This window comes from Apteryx rowi, unplaced genomic scaffold, assembly GCF_003343035.1.
Source record: "Apteryx rowi isolate R43461 unplaced genomic scaffold, aptRow1 scaffold_1347, whole genome shotgun sequence".
NCBI lineage: Eukaryota > Metazoa > Chordata > Aves > Apterygiformes > Apterygidae > Apteryx > Apteryx rowi.
Genome location: NW_020447583.1, coordinates 51,803 through 65,778, shown reverse-complemented (window position 1 = coordinate 65,778; position 13,976 = coordinate 51,803). Strand labels below are relative to the sequence as shown.

At 36.2% G+C, this 13,976-nt stretch overlaps 1 protein-coding gene across 1 annotated transcript in view; it reads right to left on the bottom strand.

The window, feature by feature from the left end:
* Positions 1-4,100: 4,100 nt before the first annotated feature.
* Positions 4,101-13,976, bottom strand: part of LOC112961605 (serine/threonine-protein kinase 3-like) — a 52,638-nt gene continuing 42,762 nt past the window's right edge. The window contains exon 6 of the mRNA XM_026056942.1: positions 4,101-4,851. Within this exon, the coding sequence (XP_025912727.1) occupies positions 4,564-4,851 (288 nt within the window). The 3' untranslated portion in view covers positions 4,101-4,563. The remainder of the gene's footprint in view (positions 4,852-13,976) is intronic.

The window sequence follows — 13,976 nt, the reverse complement described above, 5'->3', positions numbered from 1 at the left end:
GGCCAAAGTTTGCTCTCCTGAAGTCCAGGGTTGTGATCCTACTTAGTGCCCTGCTTCCTCCTCGCAGGATCCTGAACTCCACCATCTCGTGGTCACTGCAGCCAAGGCTGCCCCTGACCTTCACATCTTCCACCAGTTCTTCTTTGTTTGTTAGTACGAGGTCCAGCAGCACACCTCTCCTTGTTGGCTGCTCCACCACCTGTGTCAAGAAGTTGTCATCAATGCTCTGCAGGAACCTCCTGGACTGTTTGTGCCTAACTGTGTTGTCTTTCCAGCAGATATCAGGATAATGAAGTCCCCCATGAGAACCAGGGCCTGTGACTGTGAGGCTACTTCCAGCTGTCTGTGGAAGGCCTCATCGACTTCCTCTTCCTGATCAGGTGGCCTGTAGTAAACACCCACAACAGTGTCACCCATGCTAGCCTACCTTTTAATCCTTACCCATAAGCTCTCGACTGTCTCTTCATCCACCTCTAGGCAGAGCTCCATACATTCCAGTTGCTCTCTCACAGAAAGGGTGACTCCCTCACCTCTTTGTTATAAAACACATGCCAACAGCTTTTTCTTTCAAGCTGAAAAATCAGCTGGGGTTGAAGGGCTTTGACCTTCTTAAGAGTTCTGGATTATGCACTTCAGAGCTACCCAACATTCACATGTCCACCTCCTGTTATAGAGGAGACTGACTTACAATATAGCACTATCTCTTACGTTGGATGGATTGAAATCATCAAAAAAAACAACAGCAAAAAATATCAACTCTCATGTAGCTTTCCTATTCAATTAAAAGGACAGAACGGATCCTAATCAAAGCCTAGGTTGTACAGTGTGGTGCATGCCCCACTGTAGGCAGGGATGCCATGTGCTAGGATAACTGCCTAGAACATTTCATTTCTTACAGGGGAGGGAAAACGAAACAAAACAACAACAACAAAAAAAACACCAGTTTTCTATGTTCAGTCTGTCAAATGTCACCTAATTAGTTCATTGCCCTCTTCTTTCTATTTATTCATTGCCAATCATGAACCATTTAGAAGCTTCACTGAAGTTTGAAGCAACAACAACAAAATCCAGAATAAATCCAAATGGCAAGAAGAGGCAACTTTTTTGCCAACCCAAAGCTAATGGCAAATGTAAAAGTAACCAAAAAAAAAAGTTAGGGAAGTAGGGAGAAGGGGGAAGAGACGATGAAAAAGAGAAGGAACAATCAAGAGTATACTCAGTGAAACAAAAAGCCCTAACACTAAGCCTTGCAGACAAGCCCCAGAGGAAATGCTTGGGGAAACTGGTCTGCATATTGCTCTGCGCTGAGTTAAGATGATACTTCTAGTATAGCTAGTGCAGTCTGAGCAGCTGTCCAAAAGCAGTACTACTTTCCATCAGTTCTACTCTTTTTCTCCCACTCCATGTTCAACGTCCCAAACTTAGCTCTGTTTTTCCCACCTCTTATATTTTTTTCTTTTCCCCTTTTAGGTGCATACTCCATAGTCTCTGCTCATGAGCATGTACAGACATGCTAAGCAAGAAAGCATGATTTTGTTTATTGCTGGGCTGTATATTGTATGTTGGGGTAGGATGACAGGCCTCTTTTTGTTCCAAATCCCAATTTTATTTGGGCACAATTCCCTATTTGTGAAAAAAATAATCTGTTTTTGATTATTTTCTGTCATGGCTCCCAGAGGCCTCTGAGCACAGGCACTTACAAATAAAAACTTATTATTGTTTCTTATTTTGTCCTAGAGGAGGGAAACAAAAGGCAGAGGGAAACAAAACGCGAAACTAAACACAAGAGCAATTAAAAAAAGTTTGTCATAAATACGTTGTGTCTCTAGTAGGGAAACGAAATCCCTCTTCCCTAGTTAACTAAGTTTATTTCTCCAAGTTGCAGGCTTGCAATGTTCTATTATTCAGAAGTATCAAGAGCACTTTTAAGCTACCTGTTCTGATTTATTACAATCAAATGAAGCAAGCATTTAGAAAGCCCCCACCTTGCCTATTAAGAGACTTTGGAAGAAGCAACCTGTCTCCAAAATCTTGCATCTCCCTCAAGCAAAAAGGAGGGCAGTACAGTGATTTGTATGCCTATGTCTGGCAACATAGCACAAAAAGGATGAAAAGGAGGACTGCTTAGATAAAATCAAAATGGTACACAAAGGTCTAAAGCACAACTCTGGCAAAATTAAGACATACAAGTCCCAGAAAGTAATCTAAAAACTTCACCTAAATATTTAAGTGCACCTGAGAGGCCTCATACTCTGGTTACTGTTCATACAGGTATTGTCACTTAGGCTGAACCAAAATTTAAATTCCTCCCTTTGACTTGAGACTGCTTGGCATTCATAAACAAGGCAATCCTGCACCTAAACCTCCCAATGAACTTGATTCTTTGTTAAATATGATCTGAGCACGCTTAAATACAGAGATGTCTGGGTTTGGCTCAACAAACCCACAGCCATTTTCATTCAAAAACAGCTCAGGAGGCAACAGTAGTACTCTCTGTGTTTTATAACTCACTTAGGAAGTAGTGAGAAACATGGGTTCAAGACCTCTCTTTACTCCCACTTCAGGAAAAATTAGGACACCTGCTATTGCTATTGCTTTAGCCAGTAATACATGAATCACAAAACCAGAAGATGATCAGCTAAGGTGGGTACAATTTATATTTGCTCTCAACTGAGAGATGTGTTCTTGAATTATTTTTAATTTTTAACCAATGAGTGTCTAATGTGAAGTACACAATAAAGTTCAGTTAGTAGATACTGGAACCCACACCTATCCCCAGACGCTGTGACTGTTGCTTGCCATCAGTCTGCTTCCAGTTTTGTTTGCTTTCCTTCATTGATGTTACAGGTGTCAAGATAGTCACCGGGGAGGCAGGGGAGAAACCTGCTGTCCCAAAGAGTACATTCTTCTCTTTCACAAGAGCAAAGAACGGATTTAAAAATTCTACAGATTAAATGCCAAGGTATAGAAAGGTAGTTCCCTTTCTTGACATCTAACTACCATTGCTACTGAAATCAATTCAGATTGTTGAGAACAATGTCTCCAGCAACATACAAGACAAACAGGACACTGGTAAGAGATTGCAATGCAAGCCTAATGACACTACTTTGATTGGTTTGGCATACTAACAGATATCTCCTCTCAATACACGTATAAACTACATGGATGGCCATTCACCCTTAAGTGACTTGAAAGGATGCATATAAACTGCACAAAAACCTTACTTTGTAATACTTCTACCATAAGAACTACTTTATTATCTTCTACTTCTTCAAATTTGCTTCTAATATCTTTGTTTCTTTGTATCGCTAATTTTTTCCTTAATACGTTGAACTTGATTAGATCAAGATCATTTGTGCTAAGTCCATTATCCTCACAGTTTAATATGCAAATATTCCGTTTCAGTATGAAAACAAATTAAAGCATATACCAAGTGCTTTCATTAGGTGATCATACTATTAAACCAATCACTCAATAGGTATGTGTATTATCCTACAGCTGAAGACACTTAAATACAAACAAACAAACAAGCAAACAAACAAACAAAAATCAACAACCCCCCCCCTTCCTCCCAATCTGTTGTATGTTAAACCACAAATAAAACATACTCCTGACTTGTGCCTCCAACTAATCTTGAGCAAAACACATCAGGAGTATATGGGCAAACAGAAATGCAACATTCCACTTACTATAAAGCATTCTAAAGAGTTAGTTATTTGGTAACAAATTTCAACTCTTGAGATATTTGCTTTCTTTGGGGAGGGGGGAGGGTATGGGGAGCCTTCTTTGCAGGATTCCCCCCCCCCTCCCCCAAGTTAAGGAAGTTACTTAAATACCTGGAATTAAACATTGTGCCTCACAAAATCAGGCACCTGCAGCTAGAGTTAGATTCACCCAATGATGCTACCCATTCAAACAAATAATTCTGTTATATTCAGTGGGCCTAATTCTGCAGTGGTTTTATCATAAACACATCAGAATGTAGGCACATAACTAAATATTTAACAAATATAGATTGCATGTATTTCAAAAGTATAGTTTATAATTTTATACTTTAAAAACATTCATAAATTTTCTTTGTTAGGTAATCACTCAAATGTTGCTGAAGTCAATCTGGATGTTTTACTTTGGCTTCAATAATCTTTTGACCATTCCTTTAAATCAAGCATGTTGAATTACATTCCACAAATACGTTCTCATAATAATACTAAGTGATAAAAGAAAAATCTGCTAATTGATCATAAAGTTATAAAACAATTTGTCATTAAGATCTGTACTATCACTGAACCCATGGGGAGTCATGATAAGTTCGCAGGAACGTGTACACAGAAACAGCAACATAATCACTTCATTTCAGTTTAGCTCCAAGGAATATATGTGGGACAGGAGGCAAAAAGCAAGAAACAAATAGAACAGAAGGGAGAATTCACAAAAGTCTAAAATTAGACTTATCACAGGACCAAGATTAGGCTTACGCTTTGAGTCTCCTACTACAGTCACCTTTTTCTCTACCAACCAGAGAGAGCACTTTGGGAGATGAACACCTTCCCCTCTCAGTACTTGCTACTTAATGGACCCTGATGACACAATGTTCTCATGCAGTATAAGATAACATATCACATTACTCAACAGAAAAGGGATGTAAATTAACAACGTACTTTTCATGGTCCCATCTTCCTCTTCATCATCATCACTATTTATCACCATGGTCCCCAAGTCTGATTCTAACATAGTGCTGTTGTGTTCAATCATTGTCTGAGCACCTTCACTCATCGTGCTTGTGGCCCTCATGGTACCAGCACTCTCTGAACTGGTCTTCACCATGGTGTGAGAGTCCAGCTCATCTTCATCCTATGAAGAAATATTTATCAGAACACAGCAGAGCATTTTAAAGAATAAAGTTATGATGCAATTGTTTAGATGCTTATTCATTAATTTTGCATCTTTACATAACCTATTTGTACTCCGTTAGACTTCCAGATTTAAAACAGTAATTTTTATATAAATAAAAGAAATGCAAAAATAAGTAAATATTCTTCTCTCTCGCCTATGTATGGTGGGATGGATTTACCAGAAAAGCAGCCATTTCTCTCCCCTTCCATTAACACTAGCTATTACACTACATGGTTCCAGTCACAATACAAGATTGAGCCACACATCCACTTTGCAGCAGCACTCAGCTTTGAATGTCTCATTGATCTTCAGGACCCATTATACCTGTCTGAGTTCCAAAATCAGAACCACCTTGTATGCAAAGTAATGTGGTTGTTTTGTAATGGACCATCACCAAGCATTTGCCCCAGTCACCCCCAAATGACCATGGCCAGGATCTTACATAGCACAGCACCCAGATGACAGAAGTCAGTTAAATTTAGGTGTCAGAACGATCCTCTGCAATAGTTATGAAAGTCCACCTCAAAAACACAAAGTCAACTTGTTTTATTTCAAGTCATTCTCCTTAAAACCCTTTGTTGTAAGACTGAGCAAAAGCACTTATTGATACTGTGGAGAAAAATATCTGTGGAGCACAAATCCTTAGCATTACGGGGCAGTGGGGGGGCAGCTAGTTTCATAGGGAGATACAAAAGCATTTTGAATCAGTGACAGTTGTGCACCATGAATGTAAGGACCAGTTTATGAATTACAATCCAGTTTAATCCAGTTTATGAATTATAAGATCCATATGGAATACAAATATTTGAAAACATTATTAGCAAATCCTACTCCTTTCTGAAGTCAGATTTATAGTATATGCATGTCATCATAACAATCTGAGGAATAGTGTGAGGTACTCTACACGTTTTCTACCTGGGTAAAATCTATGCGCCAAGAAAAAAAATAAATTTAAAATGTTCTCCTTGTTGTTTATAAAACAAATAATACCCACCACCGTGAAGGCAGTCAGTTTCACATATTTAAATTTTAAATGCAAATGCTACCCTTGCTGATTTTATAATCTTCCTAAACAGGACTTAAAAAAACAGTTAGATATGCATGCATTTCCTCTGCTATGTCACGACATCACTTGTGTTCAGATGCAATGAACTCTATCCCTGATGAGCAAGATATTCTTACTACACAGCTCAGCTTGAAGGACTATCACATAATATGTTTTTCTATTATTTGCTAACTACAAATAATAGGCCTGTTACTATATGTAATACTAAAACCACATTTCATCCACTAACAAATTTCCCCTTTCTTTCTAAATCTTTATATTGTTTTACATATGTTCTGTTTTTAACACAAAGAGACCTGTTGGGGAGGGGGCGGGGAGAGGAGGAGACATCTACAGGCCTGGCACTTTGTTTCTTACTGAACTAGTTCCTTTCCCCTTAGTCTGACAAAGCATTCACTTTTTTGGCCTCTAATATACACATAACTGCAAGAGCAAACCACATAGCATGAGTGCCTACTGCACTAATGGCTGATGTAAGCACATATAAAAAATTGTAACTAGCAATATCAATACACTAGCTCCTGAAAATCAGCTACTGTACCGCTACCCAGAGACATGGAAGTAGATCCAATCTCGATTCGGGGAGTGTGGCCAACAGCATAACATACTGACACCAGGATACAGACCTCAATCTGTGATTGGTATTTCAGATGTCAAAAGAATCATTCTCCAATTACAATGTGTAACAATATGCAAGCCCTTCACTTGCTTGCTTCCTGAATTTTTCTTGAGCTGCATTCTAAAAAACTATATTTATACCTACTCTAAAAAACAAAGATACTCCCAAAGATTCAGTGCTGTAGCTGTAAACTATTCATAAGGCCCGTGCCAGGATATGAATAAGAAATATTTTAGTAGTGCTCCTCCTGGTGGCAACTTAAAATTACTTTTTTTCTCCCCTTAACATTCTTGCTGATCCCACTGTTTTCCACAAGTTTTCCCCTTTGTGCCAAGGGTCCTTGGAAGTAAAGTCTTTTCACCCAGAACTGTCTTTCTGCACTGTATGTTAAAAGTGGCAGAGCAATCAAGTGGTTATCTATGAGTGTTTCTTTAGTACTGCAATACAAAGAACACGGAGTCAGGGTGCACTGCTATTTCTTTCTATTAAAAGTTTCAGATTAAGTTTCTCTAACACACAGGCAAATCTTTGAGTTTCAGATCCAGTAACATTTGATTTATTAATTTGACTACTATTAATATCTGCATGCTGTGCATAAGGTCCTAAATTTACTAAAACTGAAATCAGAGATGAAATAAATGTTTTTCTGAAGCTTAGAACTATTATAGAAGTTAACATGAAAAAGTGAAAACCTAACCAATATGAACAAATATGAAATGGAGTCATTAATAGCCATTTTAATATCTTCCACTTCATTAAAAATGTCGGTGTTTTTTAGTTCTTGTCCCAAATCAACACATGGATTTTCCCAAGGTATGGCGTTTCATTTTCCAGTCTAAGAATGACTGAAAGTTTTTATTTTACCATTGTTAGTGGCATACAGAACAATTGTTATCTAGCACCTAGAAGACTATTGGTCACAAAACAACTGACATAACAGCTGTCCCAAAAGGGGACGTACACAATATTGCGTCAATCATGATTTCTCTAGATCGGGAATGATGTACTGAGAGAGCGTGATATACAGCTTTTTCTGGGGCTGTGTATGCTGTAAAATCATCAGTTTTGTGGATTAATCAGGTTGTGTGCTTCCAGAATTATCATGCCAGTATTTTTCACAAATATGAGATTTGGCTAATAAGCCAGTAGACCATACTGAATCTGAACAAATCACTTAGATCAACTGGGTATTTTTATAAAGTTACATAAGTGCATGTTTACATAACAGATGAAAGTCATTCCTGAGTACCAATTATGATTTGTACTTTATTGTTCATAAATATTTTTGTAGAACTTCTGATCTGTTATTAAAAAAAAGTAAACTCACTGATTAAATAAAAACAAATACAATATCATTTTTAACCAGGAAAAAAATATAAGTTAGTAAAGCAGAAGTGTCATGTTCCCATACTGTTTATGAAAACAGATCCAAAAACCAAGTAATGAAAATAGCTAACTAGGGCATTACACTGTCTCCCATTCTCTTGTGTACAGTAATAAGCACCAAATTTGTATTTGACTGGGGTTTCTGATGCATCAGTATGCAACAACAGAGAGACAGAGACAGCAAGCGAGAGCACACGCGAGCACAAGAGCTAACTTCTTCTAACATGCTACAGTATCATCAATTACAGAAATTCTGAACTTCAGTAAAACACTGTCAATATCCCGCGACGCTAATATACTTTGGATCTCCGTATCTACCAAAGTCAAGTTAAAAGACTTGATTATCAAACAAACCCTTAAAGTATGAAAATGCATTCATGAAGACAGCAAGTTCAAAAAGACCTCAATGGAAACCACGTGCAAGACTTCACAATATGTTCATTACATAAAAGATATCATCATCACACATTACAAGCTTTTTTACAGAAAAGATTTTCGTGCATATGATATCTAAACTACATTATGATACACCCAAATGAACTGAAGCAATACAGATTTAAGGATTTCTCTGTTGCATTTCTAACTTTCAAAGGAGAAAAAAGTGATGAAGACTGATAAAGGAAACAAACACAGGCCAAGCAAATACGGCAGTGTGCCTTTACAATCTGTCTTCATCTATGGTTTGTAAGTATAAAAAACCGCTAGAGGGCACCAAAGACAGCTAATTAGACAGCAGTGTGTTAAAGGAAGATTTACATGCCGGAAAAATTTAGTATCCTGTAAAATAATTTCATTTACTATTAACACCTCATCATCACCTTTGAAAAACGTGGTTGTAGTCACAGCTATCTTTTTGTAAAAGCACTGTAGTAGCTACATAAACACATAGTATAGTTTGGTCAAGTACAAGGATTTTTTCAAAGTTCCATAACATTTATAAAGCCCAGCTACAACTTGAATATACGCTTAATTTGAACAYGCATTAAGTTTAAACATATCAGCAAAACATGTGAAGACTTAACTTTCAGCATATGCTAAAATCCTATAGAATTCAATGGGTAGTCTAAACACATAGTCTAAACTTAAAGTCATGAAACGGTGTTTAAGCTTATTTTCTGTGTACTTTCAACTGATGTATCTGGTAACGACTTACTGCTCACGCTTACCTCACTATGTTCAACCTGCCTGTAATAGGCTTCTGGCTCTAAATTGCTGTGGACTTTAACAATATGCTCTTAAAAAGTCGTTTAGGCTCCCTTGGATATTTCACTGGACAAAGTGATCTTCATGTATTTCTTACCTAACTTGAAGGACACTTAAAGGACTACAGTCAGACAGGTATGGGATTAGCAGGTATGGTAAGTGTCCTCTAAATTAGAGGAAAAATGCTATGAAAAGACGAAGTTTTAACAATGTATTTGTCATGCAAAGTTTTATATATATATATATATATATATATATATACACACACACATATATACACACATATACATATATAAATATATAGCAAAGTAAATCTAATATCCTTGAGAAAATTACTGCCTAGTGTATCAGATTTTAAATACAGAATAACTTAAATTACTCACTAGTTCCTATAAAACTACTGATATAAATATTATAAAAATATAAAGGAATAATACCATCAATTAGTCGCTAAATCTCAAAAGTCAGAAGCCAACTTCTCATAATTAATACATGATTAACCAAACAAACTTCTGTATGAATAAATAAGCATAAAGATAGACAACTATTAACACTGCATTCCTAGGAGAAACAAAGCAGATCACTGAAGGAGGAATTACTTGTTTGAATGCTCTAAAATAATTAAGCATTCCTCACATAATACAGGCATCTAAATGTAAAAGAAAACATACAGTAAGAGCTGCTTGTTAGCTCATTCGTTTAAAGATCCACAGAAATAAATATTTAGACATGTTTCTTGCGAGCTGCCAGGCAACGAGTTACTTTACATTCCCATAATACAGCTGCCCAACCTCAGAATCAAATTCACATCACACTTCAAAAAATGCACAAGAGAAGAGATTGGTCATGTTTAGTAATGCTTAAACTAACATTTAAACTTTGATATTGGGATTAACCTTCTGTAGAATACACCACTTGCAATTTTTGCTTAATTAAAAAAATCTGTACAATTACTTCAGCACCTATCAAAACATGTCAGTTTGTCAAAATGTATTTTCATCACACAAGCAGCTCTTGTAACAGGCATAAAAATCAATTTGGAGTGCACTATTTATAATGACATTATGTATCTCTCTGGAAGAATACAGACATAAAGACAGTATTTAACACAGCCATTTAGTTACAGGCGGCAAATGAAGTTTTGAAGAGCAAAAGATATTTACATTTTAAAACTGACAACTTCCCATACTATAAAGTGATCACAGAAAGTGGCGAAAATGAAAAACAGAAATCAATTTTAGGGATATGATTCCTCCTCACTTGAAGAAAACCAGACTGAATAGGTCCTGAAAATTAAGTACATAACTAGGAAATTTTTGTATCTGATTTAATTCTTCAAAAACACATGCTACTTTCCATTCCAATTCTAGTTACATAAGTCCCTTATAACCCCAATGCCCATTACAGTATCTATACAACTCTAAATACGACTGTTTATAATACAGAAAGGATATTCCTTAAAGTGTTTTGTTTTTTCATGTTAGAGTGGATATTTTAGACATTAATACGATTTATTAATAACCAGCAGAAGTGGTGGCTACTATCATCAAAGATTAAATGCAATACATCAATAGAATCCTTTTCAAAGCAGCTTTGGAAGTACTGAGTAACATAAAAATCATCCTTTTCCTAGTACAACATATAAAATTGGTTAAACTTCCACATTACCCAATATCGGTATGTATATATAGACACACATACATATATATGTGCATATATTTTTAATACCGGTAGTGTTAAATCTGGTTTCCTAATGAAGGAATCTTATACTTGCATTTAACACCTTTCTTCCTGAAGGGCCCCAAAACACATAACAGTACATACACAACTGCTCAAGCTTTACATAGGAAATTCTTGAGTTTTTAGATCAATAAATTGAAGCCACAGACAGGTTAACTCAAATCATTCTCTTTCAACGGTATATAGACTCAGTTCACTGCCCATGAGAGACCTTTAACGTCAATGGATTGCCTACTTTACACTAACATCAAAACTTGCTTTTGCTTCTAGGTGTTATTTAAATATGCATCTCTCTGGTCCTCAGCACAGCAGTATCACTGGGCAAAATCCACTTCTAAGGTATTATTTTGCAGAATTTATGTGCTAGCTGGTTATAACTTTCCAATCCAATGGTGATTCCAATTACATACATAACCTGACAGCATTTGAGATTTTAAAAGATGAAGAAATATGCATATTTGACTACTACTACACAAAGTATTTATAGGGACAATCATATCCCTTTCCAGAACTGCAGCCATCGTTGCACGCTGGCTTATCAAAAATGAAATTATCATTTGAACGGCATATTCATGTAGCCATGTAAACTGCATAAGAAGCTCTGTATTTCTCCAGGGCTGGATGGAAACCAGTATGAAAGAACAGGGCACGTGCAATGGTTACTTACTCTTCCACTTGGAAGCTGGACTGCTGACTTCACCCACTACAATACACCAAATCAGCACTCACGTTATCTGTTTTCCCTTTCCAGAAAAGGGATTCATGCTCAATTAGAACTGTAAGAAGAACTGGTTTATTGTTTTTCTTGCCATTCCCAAAGCAAGTTCCAAATTAACTGAAATACATAATCTTTGATCTTATTTTGAAATTAAGCATTATTTCAAATTGAAAAATAAAAATATTTTTAATAGAAAATGACAAACAAATGTTCCAAAGCTTTCTCTTTCTTTTTTTTTTTAATCCTGGTTTCCTTTAATAATCTGTCAATCCATTCATCAATTTCTGCCTAGTAAGTTTCTTTAAAAAAACTAAAATCTGCGCTTTCCAGAATTTCACTTTATTCTGACCTCAATCACACCCACACGTTGCTCAGGAGTCTTCTAGCCCTTTTCAGTTTGGCTCTTTACAGTTTAGGACACGTGGTACAGAAAACTTCTCTGATTAAAGAAAAATATTTGTAACACTTTGTCTTACTGTTCAGCATGACTTCCCAGTTTGGCAGTTTTTGTGCTTTTAACCAATCACAATGTTTAATGACTGGAACAGGGAAACATTTTGGTTTCATCTCTAAAATGAAACTGTAGTTTCTTATAATGATTTATTGCACTGAAATTTGGTGAGAAGACATGGGAAACCTGTATCACGAATGATTATTAAAACTATTTCTGTACAAGATTAATTACACATTTTTACAATAGGACAGCTATTCAAACTGTATTTGTCAAAAATATAAGTAAATTCCCTGCACCCATCAGTATTCTTAATTTCACTTGCTCTGTAACTTAAATTTTAAGGTTAAGCATTTCTTAATTTTTTTCCCCCCACTCAAGGCTTACCAAGCAATACAAAATATTTAGAGGATATGTTTACCGGTGGGAAAAAGCATACTTACTACCAAATATCACATTAAGAAATTGTAAAAAGTAAAATTAAGTCCTAATTATAACTTCACAAGCTTTATCACAGATTGTTTCTCCGAACCATAGAACCATATGAAAATTTAGGGAATTAAAAAGGCATGTATCTCTAAACAGCATAAAAGAACACAAACCAAAATCTTTGAAAGAAAGGAGCAAAAATACATTTTACCTAATCTTTTGGTAAAGAAACAACTTTTTCAAAAGTTTAGCTATTCAACATAAACCTTACAGCAAAGACACCTGGACTACTAGCATGAGCTATCCTCTCATTTATTATAAGACATTTTTGCAACACATGGTGGCTTATAGCCTTCTATAAAGCTAATGGACTTAAGTGAACAAAAAAGGCACAAAAACTCTTCAGCTTAATTAGTTCCCAGGAATAATTAAATTTATTTCTCCAACATCAGGAAAAAGATATACAATTATCATACCGACACATGCCATTTCCACTTTTCCAGTTTTGCCAGTTGGTACATTCCTTTCATCTGTTCTGCTTACTAGTGCATCTTCTTGTTATCTTTGCACATGGGTTTTCCTCTAGATCTGGAACTTCCTCCCAAGCTCAGACAGAAGATTTATTCCTTCCCCCTACTGAAGCTTATGAGAATGACACAGACTAACTTCAAAAAATATCCATTTTCTATACTATGAGCAACGCTGGCCTTTGCTGGAGAGCTACACAATTAAGCTCACGCTCACATCACCATGGCATTACTAACGCATCCTCTGAGTTACTGTAACTTCAAATGCACACACAGGTCCGCAGCAAGTGTTAGGTAATGTGACTTACCTTAGCCCACAATGAATTTGACCCTGGGCTATTTGTGATATGCCTAGTCTACTGCTGGATCTTTCTCACAGCACATAAAACAGATATGAAGTTTTAAGGATTAACCTTTCTCTGTTTTTTCCCCCAAAGAAGAACAGTTGCATAAGCTGTTAAGTAGAGTTAGAATAAGTAGTTTAGGCAATTACTACCACTAGCAGGATGCAGTATGTACCCACATGAACTCTTAAACTTGTCTTTTTTTGCTGTAAAAACATTAAGTGATAGCTTGAACTAATCTTTTTTGCACTTTGTATTCAGACTACCTTCAGCGTCCATTTAAGCCTAACCTTTGCAAAGTTTACTTTGCAGTAAAATAGACTCATAGAGGCAACCAGCTTATCTTGCTGAGGAAGCAAACTTCTTACCTTAAAAATTGAACTGTAAGTGCTTATTATGTCTTATGCATTTAAATGCAATACATGATGCACTCAGTATCCAGGACCCATCCTTCAACATCCCTTACAAACATCATTTATTAACTTTAATGAGTCAATTATAGCCTGTAAGTCAGCATCATAGTAGAAGACAAAAAGGAGTACAAGAGATCAAATCACTAAGGATTGTAAAGCTATTGTACAAACAATTTCAACAATCAAC